The 26695-nt window shown below is 45.1% G+C and overlaps 1 protein-coding gene across 5 annotated transcripts in view; it reads left to right on the top strand.

The window, feature by feature from the left end:
• The window catches only part of RAP1GAP2 (RAP1 GTPase activating protein 2), a 242437-nt gene that overhangs the window by 144350 nt on the left and 71392 nt on the right, over window positions 1–26695 (top strand). For all 5 annotated transcript variants that reach the window (XM_090025861.1, XM_090025860.1, XM_090025863.1 and 2 more), the window contains one exon: window positions 5904–5988. In XM_090025861.1, the coding sequence (XP_089881987.1) occupies window positions 5904–5988 (85 nt within the window). The remainder of the gene's footprint in view (window positions 1–5903; window positions 5989–26695) is intronic.

Genomic DNA, 26695 nt, shown 5'->3' with positions numbered 1-26695 from the left:
CTCATGCAAACTTAACACCTTAGCTGTTTCGGACCCTAGCAGGCAGTATTTTGTTTAGGAATAGCATTGCACCAGATCGGCTCGTTCACAGAAGTTCTTTTGAGAGGCATGAGCTTTCCTAGGCAACAGCTTACTTCATCAGATGTCATGTATTTTCCTTACCTTCTGCCTGACTTCAGACTGACATGGCTAAGTGCCTCCCCAAAGTTGTTTCGAGATTGGGAAGTTGCAAACATGAAGGGTGGCATCCTCATCCCCTTAAAGTCAAGGGGAATTTTGTCACTATTGCAGTGGACCCAGGATTTCACTCTATGGCTAAGTAAAGACCGTCAACAAGCTGAAGGCTGAATCAAGTCAATCTTTGCAAGTTAGTCTAAGCTGCATAGATTGAATCCATAAGCATGTGAACAGGCATTCACATTTGATTCATAGATTCATAGACTCTAGGGCTGGAAGGGACCTTGGAAGATCATCGAGTCCAGCCCCCTGGATTCTCAAAGTGCAGCCATGTGCCTGCAAGTGGCTGAGGCCAGAAGCAATAGAGCATGCTTCCCTGCTCAGCTGGACCAGACAGCTTGGGCCAAGGCTAGCACACCCCCCTGTGATGGAGGTTTTGTGGGGGTGGTGCAAAACATCCTGGGATGCTGAGGGACTGTGAGTTAACTTGAATCTGGAGGAGATCTGGGACAGAAGTTCAATAAACTGATTTAACCTAAATCAGTTCAGTCTGTTACTATAGCCGTCCAAGTTTATCTACCTGTTTCAGCCATTTTCAAAGTGGTTTATATGCACTGAACTTCTATTGTGTTATAGTTTTGAACCGGTTTCTGATCATTTATACCGGTTTATCTGTAATTTCTCTCCCTAGCTCATAAGCCTGTATCCTGTCTGGCATTTAGATGCATTGACAGCACACATGGGAGGAGAGGAGTAAGCAACCATGAAGTGGTCATCTCATCACAAGGCAGTAACCTGATTCATCAACCAAACTCTTTGCTACTGTAAATGAATGAAGTGCCATTAACATTAAGGGAAACTTACCCGTTTGCACCAACAGAGACTCTGTCCACCTGTGTCTTGGGCAGAAGAGAAGCTGCAGGCTCTGGGATGGACATTGAATTGCTGCCTATCTGAGAGGATCTGTTGTTTGCTCATGCATATACCTAAACTTTTCCAGGATTTGCAATAATTTACACTCCTTACCAGGAGAGCCACAAGGCCAGAATATCAGAAAGCTGAAAGGATTTCAATAGCTGGGTTTTGTTTTTTTGGTGGGGGGGAGTGAGGGTGGATAATTGAAATGATCTCAGCCTCCTTCCCCGTGCACCTCTTGGTATTGATTCAATTTTCACCCTTAGGAAGTGTTATCTGCACAGACGCCACACTCTAGCTCCAGGCTTTATAATTCTTAGCAGGTATCTAGCTGGCGTAAAGAAGATGCTAGGAAAGTTACCACTGGAGTCACCTGCTATTACACGACCAGAAGTGTTAGCTTGCTCAGGTGTTCATGGCTGGCGCTTTGGTGGGTGGAACTTGGGCGGCGCTGTAAAAATCCTGGGTTAGATTCTCAGCTGGATGCAAATCGGCTTAGTTTCACTGCAGCTGAGGAGATGCTGTTGATTTACGTCAACTGATTATTTTTAATGACTGTTCGATTGAGTCTCTTCATAACCAGGGTAGATGTCTCCTATCAATTAGTTTCAAGGGTTGGAGCAGCTGGTGTCCCCCCTTGCTCCTGCAAGAGTCACGTCTGCAGCACGGCCGGCCTTCTGGACTCGTGAATGAAATTCAATGTCTCATTTCACGGGTCTGCAGAACCGCTGCCTTACTGTCTCTTTGCTGTTCTTCATCCTTTGACAAATAGCATCGCATTTGAAAGGCTGAGTAAATGATCATGGGGAGTGCAATCCAAAGCCTGTTGACATCAGTAGGTGCCTCTCTGCTGGCCTGAATGGGTTTTCGAGCAGGCCCTCTTCGCTTTCATTGAGGGAAAGCCTTAGAAAGTCTCCAAAAGTCCTTTTACAGAGCAGCTGTATACACAGACATCTGTAATGTAATGCTCTTTTTGATCTGAGAGCTCCCCAAAGGGCAGCAGTCCTGTGTTAGAAACCTTTCAAAGTTTGGGAAATTACCATAATTGAATGTTCATATCCCCGGAGAACCTGTTACCCATATTTCCCCTGAATCTCTCATTAGATGCATCTGTCATAGTACATCACTGCGCTTCATATTATCATGCTTTGCCATCTTACAGCAGGTTACCATAGAAACAAAGAGCTTGTTATTGCAATATAAACAGTTGGATACTTTGGCCCAGTTACTCTGGGACCAACCTGGCAGGAAACCGAATTACATCTCAGAACGTCTGACCCCACTCCAGAATAGCATCTGGCATTACCAGCCTATCTGACAATTTAATTGTCTGATTAGAGAGTGGATCTTTTAAATAAAAGAGAGACAGAGCATTTTTATCAAGTAATCAGCTGAGTATTTCTCATTGTGCGTCTTAAAAATAAAGAAGGGCTGTCAAGCGTTCGCTTTCCTGGGGAAGTACTTCTTAATACGGCTTTTTTTTTCCACAGACATTTTTGAGGTGTGCTATCCCATTTCACTCTTGACTTGTTACTCAGATATCACTGTAGCATCTTTAAGGTCTTCACAAAACAACTGTGAGGCAGGGAAGCACTGCTTCCCCCTCTGATACAGATGGGAAACTGAGGCATTAGGGAGATGGAGGCCTTGACTGCATGGTAAGCTGCCCAGTAACCATCAAACATGCTGCACTGTCTCCAAGTCCAGGTGTAATATATCTACATGGTGTTTTGTGCAGGCTAAGTAGCAGTGCTAATTAGCACCTTCCTCCACCATATTCAGATGCTCATATATGCACAAAGCAGTTTTTCCTTCCAGGTACCCTTCCAGAGTGTCATTCTGCCATGGGGTCACTAAACCATTCTTCAGTGGTTCAGGTCATATGTCCCCTGGCAGCTTTTCCCATGAAAGACGGAGACGTGGACACTTGAGAGGATGTGTTTTCCACGGGAGTGTTGTCACTGCAGGTGTTCACATGGCCAGCTTTTTTGATCCAGGAATGATTTAGTCAGGCAGAAAAAAAACATTCTCAGGTGACTTGGGCTAGCCATTGCATAGCACAAAGCTATAAATATTTGAAACAATGATTGCTGTGAACAACGTGTAAGCAACTCAAAGGCTCATGCAGGTTCTCATGAAATGTTTCTGTCTAGGTACTTGTACCTTCTGTCCCCCTTATAGTATCTAAGAGTTTCACAGACTTCTCTGACCATTTCCTTGCTTCACTGAGGAAATTATAGATGAGGCACCGAGGCCTACAGAAAGGGCTCACAGCAGTGTGTCAGGGCTGTTGACTGTAGCTGTGTTGGTCTAAGGAGATAGGCAAACCAGGTTCTGTGGGTAAATGTGATATCTTTTATTAGAATAATTTTTCCAACCATTTAGTTGGTCTAATAAAAGTTATCACATTTACCCACAGAACCTGGTCTGCCTCATGCCAGTGTGGGAAGTTTGTTGCAGAGCCAGGAATTGAACTTAGGCTTTTTGGATACTTTTAGTAGCAAGTAGGGTGGCCACCATAGAGGACAGCCTGGTTGTCCCCTGTCCTCTATTGATACTAGTATCTAGAAAAAGATACTAGACTGGGACTTGTGATGGGACTTGGGATACTAGACTGGGACTATTGATATGAAACCCAGTGCCTTTATGTCCTCTATTTTTCTTTTCAAGAGAAAAAGATACTAGACTGGGACTTGGGATATGACTTGGGATACTAGACTGGGACTATTGATATGAAACCCGATGCCTTTATGTCATCTATTTTATATAAAGGCATTGGGTTTCATATCAATACAGCACAGAGTAGCAGAAAATCGGAATGTCCTCTATGATGGCCATCCTAGTCACAAGACACCCCTTTAACCCCATGTTAATCATTTTGAACAAGAAACATGGTATAAGATAAATTAAGGGTTCCTTGTGGGTAATTAGTGAATAACAAGAACAACAGAGAAACACAGAGGTAAATTTGCAATGAAGAGAAATTATACAGCAGCAGAGATGAGAGCCGACCAGAAAACAGAATTTCTGGCCCCAGTGGAAATTCCAGATTTTCAAAAATGTTGAATTGGGAATTTTCTGCTAAAGGAAATCATCAGAAATACTGAACACCTCCTCATCCTTCTCCAGTCAGTAGAAATCATTCTCTCAGAAAAAAAATGTCAAAGTGGATATGTTCCCACTAAACACTTTAGATTTTGATGAAGCAGAATTTTCAGATGGAAACCGGTTCCACTGAAAAGTGTTGACTAGCTCTAGCAGCTATGCAGGAGTGGGTTAAAGACTGAAAAGGCTTCCCTTGCAGCCCTGTACAATCTTAATTTCTCTCCCAGATGACAGCAGACACACTTTCTGTGTTGTCCAAGTGGTTGTTGCTCTCACTCCATGTAACCTGCAAATTCTGCTTCCATTAGCAGACTCCCAAGTTCATTTATTTAGAGTGCTCATTCTGGCATTCATTGCTGTACTGCTGATTATTATGAATCAATGTAAAATCATGTGGACAAATATGTGAGAAGCAGATCAAGGTTGAACCACCCTTGATTCTTCATTTTTGTTATGCCAAATTTACACTATGGAACTAGAATCACATTAATATCAAATTGTCAAAAGCAGGACTGTTCTACGGAGTCAGGTCTAGGTGAGAGATTTTTCAAAGGTACGAATGACAGGTCGGTGTCTAATTTCCACCCATTCTGTGCTAGCTGTAGTGATCATCAGTACGTTACCATGTCATGTACTACAGTAATTTCTTAGGCCACCATGGGTAAATGTTGACTTTCTAATGGAGACCGCTGTATCGCCATCATCCATCCATTGAGGGTTACTGCCTTAGATATATGTGGGTGCAGCTACATGGAAAACAATAGAGCTATGCTGCTTTACGCTAGTAGAGGATGAGTACTCTCCTAAGAAAATGAATTTCTCTGGGAAAGACTTCAAAGCAGGGAAAGAAATCAGAAAACACTTGGGTTAAAAATGTTGGCCTTCAATCTGCTTTCTGTTCCATGGGTCTGATTCCCTTGTGCGTAAATCAGGAGTAACTGCATTAAAGGAAACGGGAGGAAAAGGAGCACAAGTGAGATCAGAATCGGCACCTGTATTTCCCTAACAGTTTTATGCACTGTTACACTGTGTCCACAAAGCATTCACAGGCACAATGGAAAATCTTGTTCTCCAACTCGTGTGCATGCGTGTGTGATTTTCTTCCCTGTGCTATGCATCTGCATATCGGGCCACATTCTTCCCTGATTATTTACCTTGGTGGAAACCCTGACTACCGCTGTTTAATTGGGTTGAGTTACTCTACATTTACGCCCTCACACCTGAGATGAACCTCTGCCCTGCTGTCAATAAGACCCATGCTACTGAGTGAGAGCGAGAGAGATGAACAAATACTGCTCAGTCAACAGAGGATACCAGATGGAGGGTGCGGGGGAAGTTGCATTGGTTTTGTCATAGCAACACAACTCTATCAAACCCTGCCATCCCACAAGAACGACCCACCTGAAATGAGCTCTACCTGCAGCGCTCACAGCCGGTACGAGTCCCCTCGCTTGGAATCCCAAAACAGACTTTATGGGGCAGTGCCTGGCTCAGTAACAGGGCTGGGTAGGAACCTTTCCAAACCACAAGTTGTATTTTTATATAAATAAGATGTATTTTTTTTAATGCGATTGAAAAATGGACTGGATTGAAAAGAAAAAAAGATCAGTAAAGTCTCCCTATTACCTTCCTAGGCTGTCATCTTTCCTTTAAAGTCTGGGTAACTCGGAAAAAGTCTTAAGGTGGTTTGTCTTCTTGCTTTCCAGGAAACAGGAGCAGTTAAACAGCACGGATGGGGCCATTCCAGAACGGCCATTATCGCCTCCACTCACTGCACCGCCGACTATGAAGGTAAGCCATGATACATTATTGATCATGCTCTTTATGTTTTATTTGTGTTCTTTGGAGAATGCAACCTCTCTCAAATCAGAGAGATGCAGGCTGTCTTGATGCGCTGGTGAGAGGATCTATGTTGTCCATGTGCTGCCCAGCTCTAGGGCTGGAAATTGCAGTCGGTTGATATACATGTTTTAAAAGGAACGGTTACAATTTGGCTGTTCCCGATTGGAACTGAAGCAGGTGGATTCTGGAGTCCAGCCAAGGGATTGTTCAGCTATCATCACTTGTGATGGAGTGGGACCGCCAGAAGTCTCTGGACTTGATTCTACATTGTGCTGTCCCTTGGGCTGTCATTTGCAGCTGTGCAAACTGGTTGCAATGAGTTATGATGGAAATAGCTGTGTGTCTCTGCTCTGCGCTGGTATAACTCATCGCAGGTAGTGGAGGGAAAAGATGCATTTGATATTTTTGTCTGAAAAGTTATCCCAGTGTCATAGATCTTGTGCAATGCTGTGGTCACACTGGTCAGGTTCATTATTGGTTTGCTGGGGCACTGCAGAAATCCAGAAGAAACCCAGTCCCTGCCCAGACAGTCTTCTAGCAAAGGAATTGTATTTTGGCCAGCAAGAGAAATCAAAGGCAGAAATCACTCCTTTGTAGAAACGAGGGAGTGCATGGCCAATTCTTTTCTTGCACTCCTGTGGACATTAGATGCCCAAAGGGAATGGGGAAGAGTGGAAAGAAAAATGAATCCACCAGCACCAGTTAAAGCAGGTAGAAGTAGTGCCAACAGGGTGACTGCTGTGCTGGTTTATAGAGCCTCTGCTCCAGAATTTCTCCCATGTTTCCAGTTATATAATCTACACTTGGAAGACTTTGTGGAATATGCTTTGAAGGGCCTTGCACCAGAGCGAGGGAAGTGATTCCTCTACTCTATTCAGGACTGGTGAGGCTCCACCTGGAGTCCTGTGTCCTGTTTTGGATCCCGTACTTCAAGAAAGGCATGAGCAGTTTGGAAAGAGTTCAGTACAGGGCAGCAAAAATAATTAGGGGCCTGGAAGACAAGTCTTATAAGGAAAAGCTGGAAGAGCTAGGTTTATTTAACTTGGAGAAGAAAAGACTGAGGAGGGATTTGATAACAGTCTTCAAATACTTGAAGGGTACTTAGAGAGAGGATGGAGATGGGCTTTTTTCTGGCCTCAAGCTGCAGCAGGGGAAATTTAGGCTAGGTTTAGATTAGGAAGAACTTCTGCCTGTGAGAGTGGTCAGGCATTGGAAAAGACTGCCCAGAGAAGTTGTGGAATCTGCTTGGAAATTTTCAAAAGCAGGTTGGACAGACACTTGGTTCGGATGCTTTAGTCAGGGATGATCCTGCCTTGAGCTGGGGGCTGGACTAGGTGACCTTATGAGGTTCCTTCCAGCTGTACTTTGCTATGATTCTGTGGGGTTTTTTTGCGAGACAGGGGCAGAATGTAACACAGATCCTGCATGGAAAGTCTTCTTTGCTTTGTTGCTTAAAGGTGCCATGATGCCTTCTACCTTACACTGCACCTGGTATGCAAGTCTTGGTTATTCTGTATGATATACTACTGCCTTAAATGACCTGTGATGAAATTCAGCCAGCACGTGTGGTTCAGATTATCTGACATCAGACTTGTCATCCTCTGTATTTTGGGTTCTTCAACATAGCCTTGGGTGGCAATTCAGCTCCGCATCAAGCTAGAGTGTGCTAGCAAGGGTATCGGTGCCCTTGAGGCCCTTGAGCTCAATAGGAGGAAGTTTGTAAGAAATCCAATTTTGCCGAGGATGTCTAAGCTGTAAGAGGATCAGCAGTGAAAGGGTGATATTATTTGTGTGGACTTTGCCAGACAAAATCTGTCCACTGATCTTGCATAGCAAAGCTGGGCCCTGCTAGACGTTGCCTTCCTCCCACATTTTGTTTCAGTATACTCACAATGAGAATGAGCTTGGATGTGTAAATGAAGAGAAGTGCTGCCTTCCCAAAGGAGCACATTTATCCCTCAAGGATCAGTGGAGTGATACACAACCCTTACAGGCCTCAGGAGAGGGATTACTGTGATTTCCGATCACTTCTATCGGCCATGTTTCAAATGTTTGCTTTACATTTCAGTCATCAAGTAGTATTTTCAGGGCTGTGAACGGTTTTGTGTTGGTTGTTTGGTGCATTACTTAGCTGGGTTTCAAGCACAATGCATTCCTTGTTTTTTAAATGAGGTTTTAATTAAGGTGCAGGCTCTGAAATTGCTGGGCTGAATTTGGCACAAGAAAAAAACCCAGAGGGCCAGATTCTAATGTTGCTTCCTCTTTAAAATGTGCAATTTCACTGGCTCTGGCTGTTTAGTACAGTGGCATGTTAGCATGTTAGGTGTGCAAACACGATTCACACAATAAGCCCAGAGATTTCAAATAGGAATCCATAGCGTTAAAATCATTCTGATCTGTTGCGGTCTTTCTGAGTTATTCACAACAGAAAAAATGCTATATTAATTTCCCATAGCCAAAAAATGAGTAAAAACTAAGAACTAGCATTTTGCAAGAGGTGCCTCTAGTTTAATGAGACTAATATGGCTTAGCTATTTTTCTCATACGAATCCTTTCTTAAGCCCCACTTTGGCTGCAAGAGCGCATTTTTTGCATGTATATAGCCCATGCTGAGAGGTATACGTGAAATATATATTCATGCAGTTATCAGTATCTCTGCCTAAATGCTTTTCTAGGTCCCTGTGTACATGTCTATACTCTATCAGATAAAATGACTCTGCATATCTGCAGTGAATGAGCAGCAGAAGGAAGAGGAATAAAAACAATACCTAGCTCTTTTCATCCAGAGAAACCAGCGTGCTTTACAAAAAGATGACAGTATCGTTCTCCCCATTTCACAGATGGAGACACCGGGACACAGTGAAATTACATGATTTTCCCAAGGCACTCTAGCAGGCCAGGAGTAGAGCTGGGAACAGGAACCAGGTCTCCTAAATCTGTCCAGGTTTCTGTTCTTCGCAGTGTGCAGGATCAGTTCCTCCTACATTCCAGCTCTACAGGCATGTCCACACATTGCCGTATGGTGACGTTGCTTTGCCGCTGTGCTTTAGCACTTTTTGGTGATGTGTGGACCATATAGCGATGTAGCATGTCTCTACATTGCCATAGGGCAACATGTAGACATGCCTTACGTGTTCTTTTGCTGAATTTTGTCGCAGACCTGACTGCAAGCAGGGTCCCAGTGTAATGTGTTTACACTGTGAGGTCCCCAGCACCCTCACGGGCAATAAAACAATACACTATTTTGTTAAGGAAGCAAGATGGAGAGTTTTAGTTTGGCTGCAGTAGGAAATAAATCCTGTATGTGCGGATACATTTTGCCTACCCTTCTTCCCCCACTTCTTTCTCCCTGCTCTTACCGCATGAAGTTGATTACTTGTTCCTCACCTTAAGGTTCTTTTGAGGTCATCTCACCAGGTCTGTCATGAAAGGAGCGGTACATGTGGTAACTTAGGTCAGCTGCCTGAATGATGAGGCATGACTAGCAGTGGATGGCTCTTCCCACAGCACTGGGATTTCTAAGTCACCATGTGACATGGCTCTGACAAGCAAAAGCAATCCTGGCTGTATTTGGATATGCATGTCTGGGGGGAGATAAGGAAGTATCAGTGTCATTGTATAAGGTACCGGTGAGATCTTTTCTGGAATCCTGTCTTTACTTCTGGTCATCCATATTGGTTAAAGATGAGTTTTATGAAAGGTAACAGGTGAGCATCCAGCTCATGAAAGGAGGCAGAAAGAGCTTGGCTTGTTTTATCTTGGCCAAGTGAAGGCTGAAAGGGGATTTAATTGCTCTCTCTGAATTATTCAGGGGTAAAGAGCAGGGAAGGAAAAGAATGACTTAACTTGATGGATAATACTGGCACAGGAACAAATGGGGATTACCTGGCTATGAATAAACTTAAGCTGGTTTTATAAAAATGCTTGTAGACGTCAGAGGAGTGACGTTTGAATACAAGCTCCGAGAGGCAAACATCCACACTACTTTTAAGGGGGAGCATGGTCCATTTCTGAAAGGGTTATACAATGTGGTTGGCTGGGATAGGGGACTGGACTCAGTGACTTGGAGGCCCTTTCCAGTCTTGTGTCCCTGGGTATTCTGAAACAATGGTAATAGGGGCCATGTAGGTACCTGAAGTAGGGCACCTGTACGAAGTGTATATATACATTTCTATTGGAATGTTGTAGGACTAGAAGCAGCAAAATTGTCATACTGGGCTATTAGTTACTTGTACTGCAGTAGCACCTAGGAGTTACAGTATGCTAGGTCCTTTACCAACACTGACCAAAAAGATGCTCCTTGCCCTGAAGAGCTTACAATCTAAAGATCAGACTTGTGGTCCACCAAAACACGTCATCAGCAGTGGCCAGCACTAGATGCTTCTGGGGACAGTGCAGGAGTCTGCAGTTGGCTGATGTGGTAGATGCTGAATTCTCTTTAGTTTTCCAGAAGCCACTGAAGTCGGACACTGGATTGCTGTCTTGTTCTGTTGCAGCTGGCTGCTTAGCTCATTACAATGGTGTTACATCCACATGTCAGGCTGGGCTGTAAACATGCCATTTAAATATAGTTATGTATTTTATAAAACTCAGAAGGGAGCAGCAAAGCCATTAAAAAATAATTATGGCCTGGATATGTCACCAGGCTATTAATGAATTGCAGCTGGAGAGCTGAGTATCTGCAGACTTTTATGTTCCAAGGCCCGGGCTGAGCCAATGAATGCCAAGCAAAAAAAGGCGGGGAAGTTCCTTTGAAATTGGGGATGGGGGAAGAGAAAGGCTTCTTGGAGTCCCAAGCAATATGGAAATAGTACTAGCATTGTGGGAACCAAAATGGGGCCCAGGACCATGGCATGGCCCCTAAGTAGTGAATTTCTTGCAAGGACTGTCAGATGTTGCAGGTACTGAGACCTGTCAGTTTAAAACAGAATCACCCGACACAAAGATTGGATTGCGAGGGTCATGCAAACGGAGAGGAATTGTTCCGGAAACCTCCTTGTGGAGACACTAGGCAAAATAAATATTCCCTAGGAAAGCCTTAGTGAGGACATGACCCAGGACCGTTCAGTCCTGTGCAGCTAGGGCCTTAGTCAGCTAAGCAGGTAAGGTATAAAGTTCTTGCCTTGCAGGCATGGAGAAGTCTGGGGGAATGGTGTTTGCCCAAGGCATAACCTCCTTGGAGCTTTGACTGAGGCAGTACCTCTGCACTAACCCCTACATAGCACAGGCACTAAAGCCTTTTCCCCAGTTAATTAATTTCTACTGCTTGAGACCTTAAGGAGTAGACATAGGGCCTGCTTAGCATAATTATTGCAACTGGGGCTTGCTTAGCACTCAGCATCAGTGATAACATTTTAAGAAAGCTTGGGTAGATTGGTAGGCTCTAGAATGGGAGCCCGATTTTTAACCAAGTGGTGTCCTGCAAAGGCTGGACTCCTTAGAAAACCTGGCCTTATTCAGGTACCTCAGTGGGAACTGAGCCTTTAAAAAAAATCCTGGCTGCAGTTGGAGCTGCTTAGCTCTTTTGAGAATCTGGCCAGCACTGATTGAGAAGCCATTATGGTCCAGTGGTCTCAGTACACTGCCCCTGAGTTATTTATGTTGGCTCTGATGCTGAGTCCATGTCTTTGAGTCAAGTCATTTTATTCTTTTGCTTCCTACAAGAAGAAAATGAAGGTGAAAAGCACATTGACCTAACCAGAGGAGATTGTTTAATTACTTACTTTACACTTATAAGGTAGTTTGAAAATGAAACACTCAGAGCAAGATTTTACAGGATTAGAATAGTTGCAGGGCATATACCATCCACCATCATCCATCCCTTTGTTGTGATAATTTGCCCTCATCCAGATGATTAGCACAGGTTGAAGTTCACCTCTGTAGATGGCTACACCAATGTACCACTAAGTCCTGCTCCTCTGTATTAAGGGCGCAGGCTTTGATTTGGCTTTTCTATGCAGAGGCTAACCACACTCTTTGAAATTAAGAAATGGGTGTTTAAAAACCATTCCCTTGGTATTTATCTGGGTGATTGCAAAATAGCATATTCAGCTGTTAGTTTGCCAAACTGTTGTTTAACTCAAGTGATTTGACCTAAAGTATCCAACCAGGCATGAAGATCAAAATGACATGCTGAGCTGGTATTAGGGCAACAAAGATGGATGGTTTCTGTGCTCTGCAAAAAAAACAGGCCAACTTCTGGAGAGTGTCTTCTGTGGGTTAAATTTATAACCAATTGTCACCAACTAGGTGTGTGTATGTGCCCTTTGCATGAAGCAAAATGAGGTGTTCCTTGTTGCTGGCGCACAGAAAGTTCAAAGTTGCAGGGGAGGATTAAGCATTAGATGCAATAGAAGAAGGGGAAGAACTGGTAGCTGGAAGAACAGACAAAATGCAGTCCTTGCTGCTTCTTGGCTTCATGCCTCTTTGGATCAGAGAGTATTTTTAATCTCAGGCTATTTTCTGGGGCTTCATCATCATTTTTGTCTTATTTGCCATTGGCCTTGAAGAATAGTTGGCACCAGACACCCTTCAGAACGCAGTTGCAATGAGGCTATGGTTCTAAAGACGTTTTTAGACCACATATGACCTGAATTAGTGGAGGAAGTCATCTTCAGCTGGTTGTCCGAGCTGGATGCAAAATGAGCCTGTCGTCTCAGTCCAGGTCCCCGTCGGAAGCTGGATTCTTCAAAATAACTATTCCTGCTCCCTTTTTGCTGGCAATCTCAGTGTAACCCACTGATGAGAGTGCTTTATAGGCCCCTCTCAGTCTCCTCTTAATGTTGGGTGTGCTCACAAGCCCATTAAGGGTGAATTCTGAACTTGAGAATTTTGCAGAAATGGCAGGCACAATACAGCAGAAGAAGCTTATTCCAAGATTCATTTGAATATTCACACATTGCACTTGATGCATTATTCGTCCAATGCTGTCCATCGTGAATGTCAAGGCCTAGTGTGGATCCGGTGAGGTTTTCCCCCTATTTCTCAGTTGTGGCTCATCCCTATTTAATTATGCTACCCTACACTACAGTTACAACGTATTTCTGTAGGTTTTGCAAAAAGAACATTACATTCACTCCACTTGCAACAAGCACATTGAGTTTCCCCCACGGCATCTTTTTTTTTTTTCTGCACGCAACCGTGGCTCAGTCAAGTCTGAGTGACTGCACTGCCCCTGCTGCCTGCCTGCCTGCCTGCCTATGTCAGTGCAGTTCGGGCTTATCCAGAAAGCGATCTCATAATACCCCAGCAGGGGTATAGAGTGCTTGGAGAACATGCACAAAGAGCAGGCTCACGGGCGCTCATGGAGAGAGAGACCGGAGGAGTGGCAACTGGCCAGACAAGTCACACAAGTCTGAGTTTGGTTTGCAGTGCCAAGTAGCAGCAGCGTGCTGAACGGGTTGCAGGAAGACGTGTTTGTGCCAGCAGCAGAGGCTTTTTTTTTTTCCATCTCTGGCCTTGCTGCCAGAGAGGCAGAAGGACATCGAGCAGAGTTCCTCTCTGGATCCTGGCTGGAAGCAAAGTAAAGCTTCTGCTTTGTTTACTGTATTCACTGGACAGGAAGCTTCAATTGATTGCACTTAGTGATGAGCAAATCTCTAAAGGTCTGGAGCCCCTGGGCTGATGTTAACACTAGCAGAGCTTTGGAAATCTATACCTCTGTGTAACCAAGGCAGCAGACTCCCAGGGATTAAGGTCCACTTCTTTAACAGCAGTTAGGCACCTTCCTCTCATGGATTTCTGTGGGAAATGAGTGCCTAAATATCTTTAAATGTCTGGTCTTGGAGTGAGTTGGTTTTTTAAATGGGCAGTGGTGACTTTTATCTGGACTAACTCAACCAGAGATGATTCTACTAAGCATCTACCTGTATATGTTTACATGCGATGCTATACATATATGGGGTGCGTGCATAGATAAATATAAGAATGTATGTGTATATACCTTGTATATGAGTCTCATTATTTATATTCATAATATACCATACACCTATGTGTCTCTGTGTGTATAAATGTATAGGAGTATATGGGGCTTTTCAGCTGTAGAGTTCAGTGCCTTGCAAAATAAGATAGGGCATTTACGATGGGGAAACTGAGGGAAGGAGGGAGCAGTCATGCAACTCACCGAAAAGCAAATAGGGAATGAGGGGCTGAGCTGGGAAGCGACCCCCAGTCTTCTGCAGACTTGCCCTTTTTTATTCTTTTTTCCTTATACTTTACCAAAGAGGTCAGTATCATTAACCTTGCTTTATGGATGGGGTGCGGGAGGAGTGAGAAGGTGAATTCTTTGCTCAGTTTTACCCAGAAGGCCAATTGCAGAGGCAAGAGTATAACATGGGTGTCCTCAGTCCTTGTTCAGTGCTCTAGCACAGGGGTTCTCAACTGGGGATCCAGGGCACTGTGGGGGGCCGCAAGCAGGTTTCAGGGGATCTGTCCACCCAGGGAGCTGAGCAGTTGTTGTGGCACAGGTGGGCCATGAAGTTTTTATAGCGTGCTGGGGGGACTTTGGGAAGAAAAAGGCTGAGCACCCCTGCTCTGGCACACACAAGTATTTGGCCTTTACACCCACCTCTTGCTTCCATCAGAAAACATCAAAACTGCTGCGTGTTCCAAAAGCCAAGTTGTAGTGTACGGGCACGTTGGTGCTGGCAGTCAGTCATCAGGGATTACGTGAGCAGAAAAATGTACAATATGTTGTGAAATCCCTGTAATTTATCCACACGTCAGAGCCGTCCTCTTTCAGGGCATCCTACCAGCTGCTGCTGCTGCTGCAAAAAAAAAAAAAGTCTCCCAAGTTTCTTCTTTCAAAGTTTTCTCTTCCTTTTTGATTTGTTTCTTCATCCTTCCTTTCATCCCCCTTCCCCGCAAAATTTCCACTTTTCTACTTCTCTGCTTTAGGTACCATAGTATGATCAGGTGACTTTCAGTTCCTCAACCAGCAAATTAGGTGTGTTTGATTGAGTTTAGGTAGACTGCGTTTAGGCTCTGCAGATTTTCAATCTCCGTTCCATTACAGGTCACCTATTCTTCCTCCTACTTACAGTCCACTGCTAACCTGCCTGCGTAATCGCCTGGCAGATAAAACCTGATCTAGTATAGATTGGGACAGCTGTTGACTCCAGTGATGCTACACTGCTTCACAGTGACCGAGGATGTTGATTTTTTAGGGCAGACAAGGTTTTTTGGGTAGATGTGATATCTTTTATTAGACCAGCTAAATAATTGGAAAAATTGTTCTTTGCAAGCCTGCAGTCACAAACACCCTTCTTCAGGCATAGCATTTTGCCTAGATTAGGCCAATCTGCTGTGTCCCTGACAGTGTCGTCTTTCTCTGACATCTACCTTTATCTTCTCAGAGTTGTCTCATAAAGCGGAAGTCAATAAATAATGGAAAACAGCCCTGTGTATGCTCGCCTCCGACGCTCAAGACTTCCTGATGGCTGTCGCTGTTTGTAGCAGATTATTTGTCTAGGCAGCCCTGAGGGGGATTTTGCTTCCAGTAAAGAAGATAACATTTTTGGTCACAAACAAGTTTTGAACGTGGCTTTCATTGCTCTTGAAGTGTCACTTAGTGATCTTACTCAGGACAGATACGGGGGGATAGGGACTAATCTGGCTTACGCAGCATTCAGCAGAAAAACTCTTTGATTTCAGTAGCAGTGGATCTCTATGAAAGATGGGTTATTGATCCCAGCTTTTTAATGGATATAATGATATGATGAAGAGTGGCATGTCAGGAGTAATTAAGAAGGAGGACTGGGCTTATAGGAGTGAAAAAAAAAGCATTTGGTTTTTGGGGAAAGAAAAACCATTTTCTTTCTGGCTTTGTGATCGCTTCAGAAGGAATAAAAAGCTTCATTGTTTTCCAAATGAGCTCTGATGATAGAGCTAAAGATGCAGCACTAATATTTGCCTATTGAAATTACAGTCAATTTACAGAGGCTTGTCTAATCTTCCTGAAAATATGTCCCATCCTTAAATCGGTTCCTGTTTATTTTGCCTAATTTGGTAATTACTAGACCATGGGCAATTTTTTTTTCTCCTCGCTTTTCTAGGAGAGTTGTGGGTGCTGGGAATGTCCCATTGTACAAGTGGCTGCATTGTCTCAATGGCAGCTGCCCTGCTTACTTTCAGATGGCAATTTCCTAGTCATGGCATGAGCTTCCCTGTTAGTTCAGAGTGAGCGTGGATTCCCAATCTCATTTCTAGTCGGGCCCAAAGGCCCAGTTAGTCTCTCCTACCTGGTGGCATGGATAACAAATGGAACAGATGAGGAAGCTCACAGTTCAGTGTGTAGTGAATGCACCTACAGGTCTTCATGGTCACATCTGCCTTTCTCTCTCTCTCTCTCTCTCTCTCTCTCTCTCTCTCTCTCTCTCTCTCTGGAGAGGGAGTGCTGTATCCTACAAGATAGGAACCAGTGTGTAGGAAGAGCTATGGGCCAAGCTGACAAATCTGCTCTTGCATGTGCATTGGATGAGAGTTGGGCACGCTTTGAAGCCATTTGAAGGTAGATTGAGTGCCAAACCAACCCTTTGTCCGTGCCCAAAAAGGTAGCTCTTTGTCGTCAAAGACAGACGGAGCCATTGAATCTGCTCCTGCTTTCAAGTGAAGTTAAAAAGCCAGTTTTTTATGGGAACAGACTTGCATCCAGCGGGAGGTGGAGGTGCTGAGGCCCAGGTTCATTCCTGCATGGATGTGGGGAATTGTAGGCAGTTGGCTTGTGATGCTCCTATTGCAGTGCCACGCAGGGACCCAAAGTTACAGTTCCTGCTGTCTTTCTTACTACTACAGTCGGTGCAATACAGGACCATGTAGGTGACACCATCTCATGCATTTGGTTCACCCTCAACATGTTCTTCATCTGCCTGGTGCCCTTGTGTTGCGCTGGTGGGAGCTGTGTAGCCTCCCTGTACTAGAGGGTATCCACCAAAGGCTGCTTTTGTATATGGCTGCTTTGAGATGACTTGATATTGGTGATACAAAGATGAATTTCCCAGCCTGGAGCCCTCCCACCATCAGACTGTAAAACAATTTTTATTAAGTGAAAGCCAGAAAACCTCTCAATTCTGCCATGGCTGCAGTTTCAAGTCCAGAAAGACCCCTCAGCATCTCAGACCTTATCTTTGAGTGGCAAACTCAGACAGAGCCAGCAGACTATTGGGCAACCCCTTCTTACATCTTTAATAGCAACTTTTTGTTCTGCCCCATTTGATGCACAAGAATATTTGTTTTCCTCACATTTTTATTTTCTTCTGCTTGATCAGCTTTGTTACCACAGTGGTTTTGATCAGCTGTCTCTACTTCAGCCAGAAGAAATGTATTGTTGAAGTAATTTATTTTATGGTTCCAGGAAGGTATTAAATTGTTCAGGAACATGTGGCCTAAATTCAAATTATTATTTTTTTTCCTGTGACTGTGTCTGCTCTGAACTCGGCAGTCTCTTAAGAGCTCATTTTGCCTGCAATTAAATTACCTCCTTTTTGAGACTGTCCCGCGTGAGCTCTTTACTGGACAGTTCAGGGGCACGTGGGTTGCGGATGTACGGATGTGTTGTTATACGCCTTGCACTCTACAAATGTTTTGTCATTGGCTTTACCTTAACATTGGCCCTTTAACATTTACCTTTACCTTTGAAAGACATTTTGCCTTTCACAAACTTGCCAGGAGGGCATCCCAAGCTGCCCTCACAGCTACTCCTTTGGATGTACTAAGTTTGCCCTATGCCTATGCTGGTCCATAAACTCCATATATAAAGTGAGAAGCAGATGCTGCCTGTGTGATGTGGAAGGGAAGGGGGGCCAGCAGGGTGCTAGGCCATGTGATTAAAGAGAGACAAGTTAACCAGCAGCTTGCTGGCCTACCTTGTTCTCAGCTAGGGAACAAAAGGTCCCAGATGCGGACACAGGAGAATAGTAGTCCCCAAAACTGCAAGCCAGGTTTGGTTAAATTCTTTGCTTTGCTGTCTGACTTTACTTGCTGTTGTGTGCAAGCAGTTCTTTCTGTTTTTTTTTTCCTTATTGCTCCATTTCTTTGCTTTTCTTGCTCTTGGTCCACCTGCTTCTAGGGCCATGGTAAACTCAATAACCATAACAGCACCACCCTTTGAGCAGGCTGTGCTGCTTTGCACAGCCTAGCTCCTAGACTAGAAGCTGCATAGCTACTGTTGGCAATGGGCTTGTTAACTTGGGGGTGGGCTAACTGGCACTCACTCAATAAGCAACTAATTAGCCTTTCCAGAGTAGCCTGTGAAGGCAGCTATACTCCATCCAGCCCAGGATGCATCATTTCCAGACTAGGGCAGATACTTGAGGTTTCTCCTGCCTGGATTGATGAGTTCACTTGGCAGGTAGCTTGATGCTATGGTGACAAGGATTATGCGAGTGCCTAGGTAGGCAGAAAGATAAATACCTGGTTCTCATACTTCTCTGTCCACCAAGCCAGGGGTTGCCCATCATTCCTGAAGTCTAGCTTTTCAATCCCTCCTCTGTTAATTGCCTCAATCAAATATCAAAAAACTTGAGGGAAAAATCATTTGGTTGTATGTGTCATTCTGTGTCTTGCGTAGATCTTTAGTTGTTCAGGACAGGATGATGTTCGTGCAGTGGATACCACATTTAATGGTACTGTGCAAGTGTATCAATAACCAATTTGTGTCTGGTGTGTCTTCTGGGTTTCTCTTGCCACACTCCCTTATGTCACCATCTTCTCCTTAGCATCCCCAGTTCAGTATGGTTTGACTTTCAGAACTTCATTTCAGAGATTTGTGTGCTCAAGCGGCCTTTTTAGGGCCAAAGCCAAAGCTCCTAAACTGACAGATGTGGCAACAGGGACTTCTACCAGCTTAGGAAGTCATCCAGGTGGTCACTTTTCAAGCTCAGGTTCTGAGCAATGCTGTTGGAGCTTCATAAAGCACCTGGAGATCTCCAGTTCCAGTGACTCGGATCTCCAAAAAGCATCTCCGAGAAGATACAATGGGTATTTGAAATAACCATAGCCCAGGCTCGATTAGGATTTTTCAGGGGTGCCTCTGCAGAGGGATACATGTAAGATGTGTGCATCTGTGCCAATGTGACCAGCTCCATAGGGTCCGCAATGTAAGATCCTGTATTAGTAGCGGGACTGGCACATTTTTTTAAGGTCCCTCTCTTGTTTTTTGTCTGTCTTACAGCACAACTCAATCTGCAAATCCATTAAGTTTCTCTTGGTTTTCATTTGGTTTAAAAAAAAAAAAGAAAGACATTCATTCTCCACGTGGGTTACCTTTGACTTTCTGGAAACGGAGCCCACACTCACTCAGAAGCCATTTTAGACAATCCTAGGCTGAGTTTTCAGGTTTGAATTCAGCCTGAAAGCGGAGTATAGAGTGTTTTTGCGCCACATTGAGTGTGTCCTGTACAACAGTTAATGTTGTAATTACAACCTCCTGATCTTCCCTGATAACAAACATTCTCTTCCCAAATAACAATGAAGCTTGTGTCAACACAGTGCAAATGAGGGTTTCCTGGGCAGGGAGTCCAGCAGGGCTGCATTACCATATGTTACTTCATCTGGTTAGCTTCAGCTGAAGCTGCAGTTGCTCGTAGCTGATGATTATCCACGTTCTAGAGCCTGGCCAAGAATTCCAGAGTTTCTGAGGTTAGCAATCCTGGAATGACCCCCAGGTTGCTGTCGCTCCTTTTACTTAAACAGGAAAAGTAGCGGATTGTGATCTGAAGCAGACAGGATTCTACCTCGGGCTCAGTGTTGCTGCTGTCACCTTTCTTTTTGCAGAAAAAAATATAATCACCTTGTATCAGGGATCCAGGTTGTAGCCGTGTTGGTCTAGAGCAAAAGGCAATGAGGACTCGTAGTAGAGATGATATCTTTTATTAGGCCAACAAGATTTTTGCAAATTTTTTTTCTGTAATTGCAAGTTTTGGGGCACAAACACCCTTCATCAAGGTAATTTGCTTCATCATAGATCCTCACAGGAGGTGAGAGGCTTCATATCGGCTATGAACTGACTGCCCGGAGGAGTTTTCCATCAATTGACTCCTCTGTGAAATCCTATGAAATGTGAACTTTAATTTCTACCCAAGAGAACTTTTACAACCTTTTCTCCAATGCTTGATGAAGGGTGTTTGTGTCCGAAAGCTTGAAATTAAAGATTTTTTTTTTTGCAAAAATCTTGTTGGTCTAATAAAAGATATCTCTACTACAAGTCCTGATTGCCTTAATCACCTTGTAGCAACTTCAGTAAATGTCTGAGTCATGCCTTAGATTTTTGAGCACCATCCAAATTTATTCTCTGACCTTGTTTTCAAAGCCTGCAGAATTCAGGATACGTGATTCTCAGGGAGCTGGGTTTTCCATTTCCCATGGAAAAACAGAGAAAAAGTGGATTTTTCATTTTAATGGAGAAACACGTAGATTTTCCACTTTTGCAAAGAGCTATCAACCCTAAGCCTTGTCCTGAGGGGAAGGGAGAGGGGGCAGGGGCGGGGGCCTGAGATTCTTGAGTTAGCTAGGGCTTGGCTCAGGATCACTTTCCTTGCTGGTACCTTTGGGGTAAGTGAGGCTTGCAGGGGACTGGAGGCCAGCTGGGGGCCCCCTCTGGCAGGGCTGGGGGTAGAAATGTGGGTTGGGGTTAAGGGCACCTGCAGGACTGGGGGAGGGTTGTGGGTTGGGTGTGGGAGTGGGTGCCTGCTAGGGCTGGGGGAGGGAGTTGGGGGGCAGGGAGAGGTGTGTGGGTGGGGGCTGAACGAATGGGGAGGTGTCTGCAGGCGCTCTCAGGCCAGCATGGGAGAACCTGGGCAGCATCTCCATGCCCTACTTGGGATGGGGATGTTAGATGCCTAACAGTGTTGAGCAGCTGGGGCACCTGCCCTGATGACCGCTGCCAAGGGGAGGAGACAGTGGCCATGGCACAGCATTGCAGCTCAGGGGATGCTGCAGTGTGCTGGAGGCTGGGACAGGTGCTGAGCTGCTGCTGCCATCCATGCACCATTGGGCCGGGATGGCTGGTGCCGTGCATCCATGTGGGACTTCCAGCGGGAAGCTGCACATGGAGGCCTGAAGCCCGCCCAGCCCAATGGCATGCAGCTCCTACCTGCAGTGCCCCGATCCGCACATGCTGGAATGGAGCCAGCCTCGTCTGGTGCGAAGGTGTATGCCAGTGGGCTGGGACGATTTCGTGCAAGCATGGGCAGGCCCTGGGACTTGGCTAGAGGCATGTGCTGCTGGGGGCTCTGCCTGCTGTGGCCATGAACATCCCAAGGGCCTGCCGCCTGCTGCTGCTGAGCTGTTGGCGGTGGGGGCTGTGCACCACAAACCCTACCCCACTCCCCAACCACATCCTGGTGCACAGGAGGAGCTGCTGCCATGAGGGGGGAAGTGGGGGTAGGGAGGGAGTAACGGCCATTGGCAGGGCTGGGGTGGGACTGCGGCGTGGGAGTGAGGGGCAACAGGATATCAGGGCTGCTCAGCACCACAAAGCAGTGGGGGGGACAATTGCAGCTGGACCTGCGTCTTAGTAAATGAGGCAGGCAGCAGGGGCTCTGATCTTCCATGATGAAGAACCCAAAATCAAATGCCAAAATATATAGGTATTTGGAATGTATTTTATTATAGTGATTGAGGCACTGGTAGGCTTCCAAATTGCTTTAAAATTGTAAATATATCAATAAAAATTTGCGTTCAACTGATACCTATATATATAGTGACCTTTCATTTTAATCATAGATTTACAGGTTTTAGTCAGAGAATTTGAGATTTTTAAACGGAGAAAACCAGGATCCACAGCAACTGTGATCAGAGGCCTAAAACAAGATAAAAGCCTCATTGTGCAAGGTGCTGTACATACACATAATAACAGGTGATTCCTCCAAGGCAGCCCTAAAACCTGAATCCAGGTATCCTGAGTCCTAATTCAATACCTGAGCTAAGCTGCCATCCTTTCCCTTTGGTTTATACATAATGCAAGTGTATTGCCAAGTGTATGTAAGAGCAGAATGTGTTCCTGTATCTTTAAGGCAGGTTAAATTTAGCCACAGACACATTTTTCCTCTAGTAACATATTAACCTGAGAGGAGTTCTGTGCCATTTGCTGTGCAGTTCTTTATAATTTACTTCTAATTTTCTCTTTGCCCCCTATGGCTCTCCAGAAGGTTTTATTAACAAGACAAGTACAAAATTAAAACAGTATTTTATTTAGGATGCTGGGTATTACCACAGCAAGTGCAACACTTGAGTGAGTCTAGCAACTAAATGTTCATACTTTGCACTGGGACTTCAATAAGTCCAATAAAATCTTGATGGGAGTATAAAGGTTTATGCTATTTCTTTTTACAATGCTTTCAGTCTGCACTGCCACACATTTCATCCTAGGTTTATTTGAAAAGGATGGCATTCACTGTATACCTTTCTTAATGCTTTCATGATGTTTACACAGGCCAGTGAGATATAGTCTGAACCCCTGGGATATAATTGCACTTAGAATCCCCTACAATGTTTAGTACAACGGGCCTTTGTTTTGGTGTCGCTGAAATATATACAAGCTCTTTATATATACGGGAGGCCTGGATTAGCTGAGCTGTCTCAGAAGGATGGCAGAACGTGCCTGACAGTCTTTGGAACTGATTGTGTCGGGCTTCAGGCAACGTGAAAGCACGTGTCTATTGCAGTACAATGGCACATGCATGCTGAGAGGAACCGAGTAACCTCACGTTATCCTATTTGATCTGTGTGAAAAGTGCAGGTTGTCCAAACTCATTGTAATTATTGGAGTCTAGAGACCGGGCTCAGGATTAAGCAATAGTGAGCTAGCTCTCTTTGGAATTTTCCAGCCCTGCTTGGGCTGATGGTGCCACGGAGGTTTGCTCTGTCTGCCATATTTGGGCACTGAGGCTTCCAGACCTGGCTAGGACCAGTAGCTGCAGAGCTAGTATTTTGGATGCTGCTGGCAAACGACCCCTTTTGAAGCAGGCACAGATATTTTAATTGACCCACATGGGTATAGCAGGTTTAACTTCAATGGACCTCTGGCCCACGTTTTGTACCTCGCCCTTTCATGGCTACTTCTTTTCATTATCTCCTTGTGTGACCCCTGTGTGAGCTGTGATGCTGCTGCTCAGAGGAGGGGCCCGGAGTGATGCAGGGACATAGAGGGGGATCCTGCGTAGTTGTGTTCCCAGTGAGGCCTGATATAGGATCCTGCCCATGTTCTTTTGGGCTAGGGACAGCCATTACACATAAACTGGTTTAAGTGATCAGAAACTGGTTTAAACCTGTAACAGAGCAGATGTTCAGTGCACATAAACTAGTTTGAAAATGGCTGAAACCGGTTTGAAGAGAAACCTGGTTGAATGTAGTATCAGACTTAAGTGAGTTGGGTCAAACCAGTTTATGCAAGGTCTGTCTCAGACCCCTTGCTGATTAAAGTTAAATCCGAGTCCTCCAGGATCCCCGATGCTTTGAAACCCTGGGCGGGGCTCTGCTTTCTGCTCCAGCCCAGCAGGGCTGGCCCTGCCCCTCTGCTCCCTGGCTGGAGTTCTGGCAGAGACTTGCAGGCACAGCAGTGTCTGCCTGGCTTCCTCCTGCTCCTGCCCACCCCCCCTCCCTGCTCAAGTAGAGATTCCCCTGTCCCCTCTGCCTTGCACAGACACTTCAGCATTAGCTAGCAGATCAAATGCTGGCTATGGTCCGTGCTATGGAAGATAGGACAAAGGCAAACCGGACAGTGTTGGCTTAGGGCTTTTTGAAGCCAATTAACAGGTAGCTGGTAATGTCCCTTTGTTCCTTCCTTGAAAAAAGTTGTTTAAGAAGAACTTGAACTATTGAGGGAGGCTGTTGTTTGTTTGATGGGCTGATGATGCTAACAACTCTCTGTGTAATGCCCTGCTGAGTAACAAAATGCTCTATCAACAGTGGGGGTAGGGCGGTCCCTAATCAGAGTGTCCTCCTGGGTCAGCTCAGCAGTGTGGAAGGGGAGGGCGGGCTGCTGTATCGTCCCCTGGCTTCTAGTCTGAGCCACTGCAGGCATGTGCTGGCATTTCTTCAGTCCAGAGGGGATGTTTGTGTGGTTACAAACCGGTTCAGACTAACCTGCAAAGATGGAATCAATTCAGGCTCAGGCTTTTTGAATGTCTGTCCCTAGCCTTGCTGTCCCCTGCATTTACCTGCCTGCTGAGCCAAAAGAGATGGTGTGAATTGGTTGCTCTTTAATATCTGTTTGTCTGTCCTATCTCTGTTGCTAAATAACTTTATTACCTTTGTATCTAAACCCTAACAGGCTTCCGAGCTAAGTACAGATATTCAAAAAGGCCCAAAGCTGAATTGATTCCATCTTTTCATGTTAGTCTAACCTGCATAGATTGAACTGCCAAGCAAGTGAACAGACATTTACTTTTCTTTCCAGAAATGCAGGCACATGTCTGCAGTGGCTAATGCCAGAAGCTGGGTGGCACTAGAGTGAGCCCTTTCTTCCTGGGGCAGAAGCAGGGGAGGGGGAGGCCAGCCCCTGGCAGACCTGAGCATGACTGGGGAGGGGTTTTCAAGAGGAGACTAGACAGTCACTTCACTGGGATCACCTAACCCTAGTTGTCTTCCTGCCTAGAGTGGTGGGGCTGGACCCAATAATCTGCAAGTTCCCTTCCATCCCCAAACAGTTTATGAATCTATGAATAAATCCCCACCATGGCCTGTAGAGACCCCAGCTGGGGTCTGCCTGGAGAGGGGAGGAGGGGAAGCAGCCCTTGCTAGGCTTTTTTGGTGGGGAGGGAGTGTGGCCAGACCCTGGCCCCCTGCTAGACACCAGCCTGACGTGGCCCCCTAAGTTGAAGGGGACAGGGTGGCAATTTATTCCCCCCTCTCTCCCTTCCCCCCCCCTCTCATGGGGACCGCAGTTGGGGTCTGCCAGCCCCAGCCTCCATCTCTCGCCCGTGGCCAGGCAGAACTTGCCTGGAGTTCCTTGTGGGGAGGGGGGGGGGAATAATTTTTTCCCCTCCCCTCTTTGCCTTAGGGGGCCATGCTGGCTGGCATCTAGCCATGCCCCCATCCCTGTCACTGGAGCAGTGGGGGGGAAGGGGACCCTGACAGGAGCTATTTCTTCCTAGTCAGGCAGACCCCAGCTGGGGTCTGTTGGGAGGGAAGGGGGAATAACCCCTCTCCTTTTGTCTTTGGGGGTCATCCTGGCAGGCATCTGGCCATGTCTCCACCCCTGCCCCAGTTAGAGAGAAGGGCAGGGCTGGCCCTGATCTCTAGAGCAGACAGTCCAGCCCAGCCCAGGGCTGCAAAGCATGCTGGGATGCCGGGGGACTCTAACTTAAATCAGGAAGGGATCTGGGATAGAAGTTCCATAAACTGGTTAGACCTCTGTCAGTTAAGTCTTATATTAGGATTGGACACAGGACTTCCAGCTCCAAAGTGGAGACCTCTAGCCCTTGACATAAGGGAAGAGCTCCATTGCCTGACTGCAATAGTAGGCTGTTATCCTGTGATAACACATACTGAAAGAACAAGTTTCATATGCGTAACCAAAGCTGTGGGCTTTCAGAATTCTTTTAACTTTAAGCATGAAGTTTCTGTTTGGTAATATCAAAAAAGTAATTAAAAAAAGTATATGGGAGTCTATATGTATGTATGTTTTAAGCAATACAAGCTTGGAAATCTTTCTCATGCTTTTAAACAACCTGAGGTTTTTCCCATGTCATGTGCCCCGGTTTTGCTACTGTTAATCAAGTGAAACTCCTATAGATACCAGTATGTGGTTTTGTTGGAAAATAATGAGGCAGGATCAGACCTTACTGGCAAGCCTAGATATTTCCTGTTTCCTTGCAGATAAATCATTTTTTATCATTGTGTAATTAAGGCAATTAAAAGGCAATTAATGACTTTGTTCTGCTTTACAATAAGATTAAAGGATTCTCAAATCTTTTATGTAACATGTAGTTGTGCTTTAAGAAAGGTGAGCTGAAAATCAACTCACCTTTCTGGCTCATCTGGAGCTAAGGAAAAGCCAGGATGCCAGAGTTTGGTCCAAATTATACATTGCGATTGAGGTCACTGGGTCTCAGTAGCAACATACCATGTGACTGCATTCAATTTGTTAGCAAACTGCAGGTGGTGATCTGATTTGATTTTTTTTTTCTTTTTCTTTTTTTTGGGGGGGGGGGGCTTAGGAAGCTTTAGAAACGCCAGGCATTAATTAAAAAAAAAAGGCTGATTGCCTCCCACACTGAATTGGAGGAGGGTTTATTAGCTTTTTTGGTTTTTGATTTGTTTCTTATGACCTGTGGCCTGTCACTTCTTTTGCTTTGTTTTCATCATTCATTTCCGACTTGGAATTGTGGAAGCTACAAATACTAATAAAAATAAATAGGTGATTACATTTAGAGATGGCCTTGTAATATTACGTTTCAAATTCTCCTTTAAAGGGAAAGGGAAGATAATCTTGTGTTTAGGAAAGAGGGGCCTGGGTTCAATCCCTGAGACTACTGGAGAACATGTGTGCAGTACCTTGGTCCTACTACAGACTTCATTTATGGCATTGGGCAAGTCACTTCAGTCTGGATAAGCCTCTGGTTACCACAGTCCATATTCTTGCCTCTTTAAAGATGTAATGATCTAGTGCTGTTCCTTAGCAGATCTCAGAGCTCTTTGCAGCAAAGGTGCAAACATC

The sequence above is a fragment of the Crocodylus siamensis genome, chromosome 13 (assembly GCF_052110815.1).
Source record: "Crocodylus siamensis isolate JL-2025a chromosome 13, ASM5211081v1, whole genome shotgun sequence".
Taxonomy (NCBI): Eukaryota; Metazoa; Chordata; order Crocodylia; family Crocodylidae; genus Crocodylus; species Crocodylus siamensis.
The sequence above is the reverse complement of the archived record's forward strand: the minus strand, read 5'-3'. Positions and strand labels throughout refer to the sequence as shown.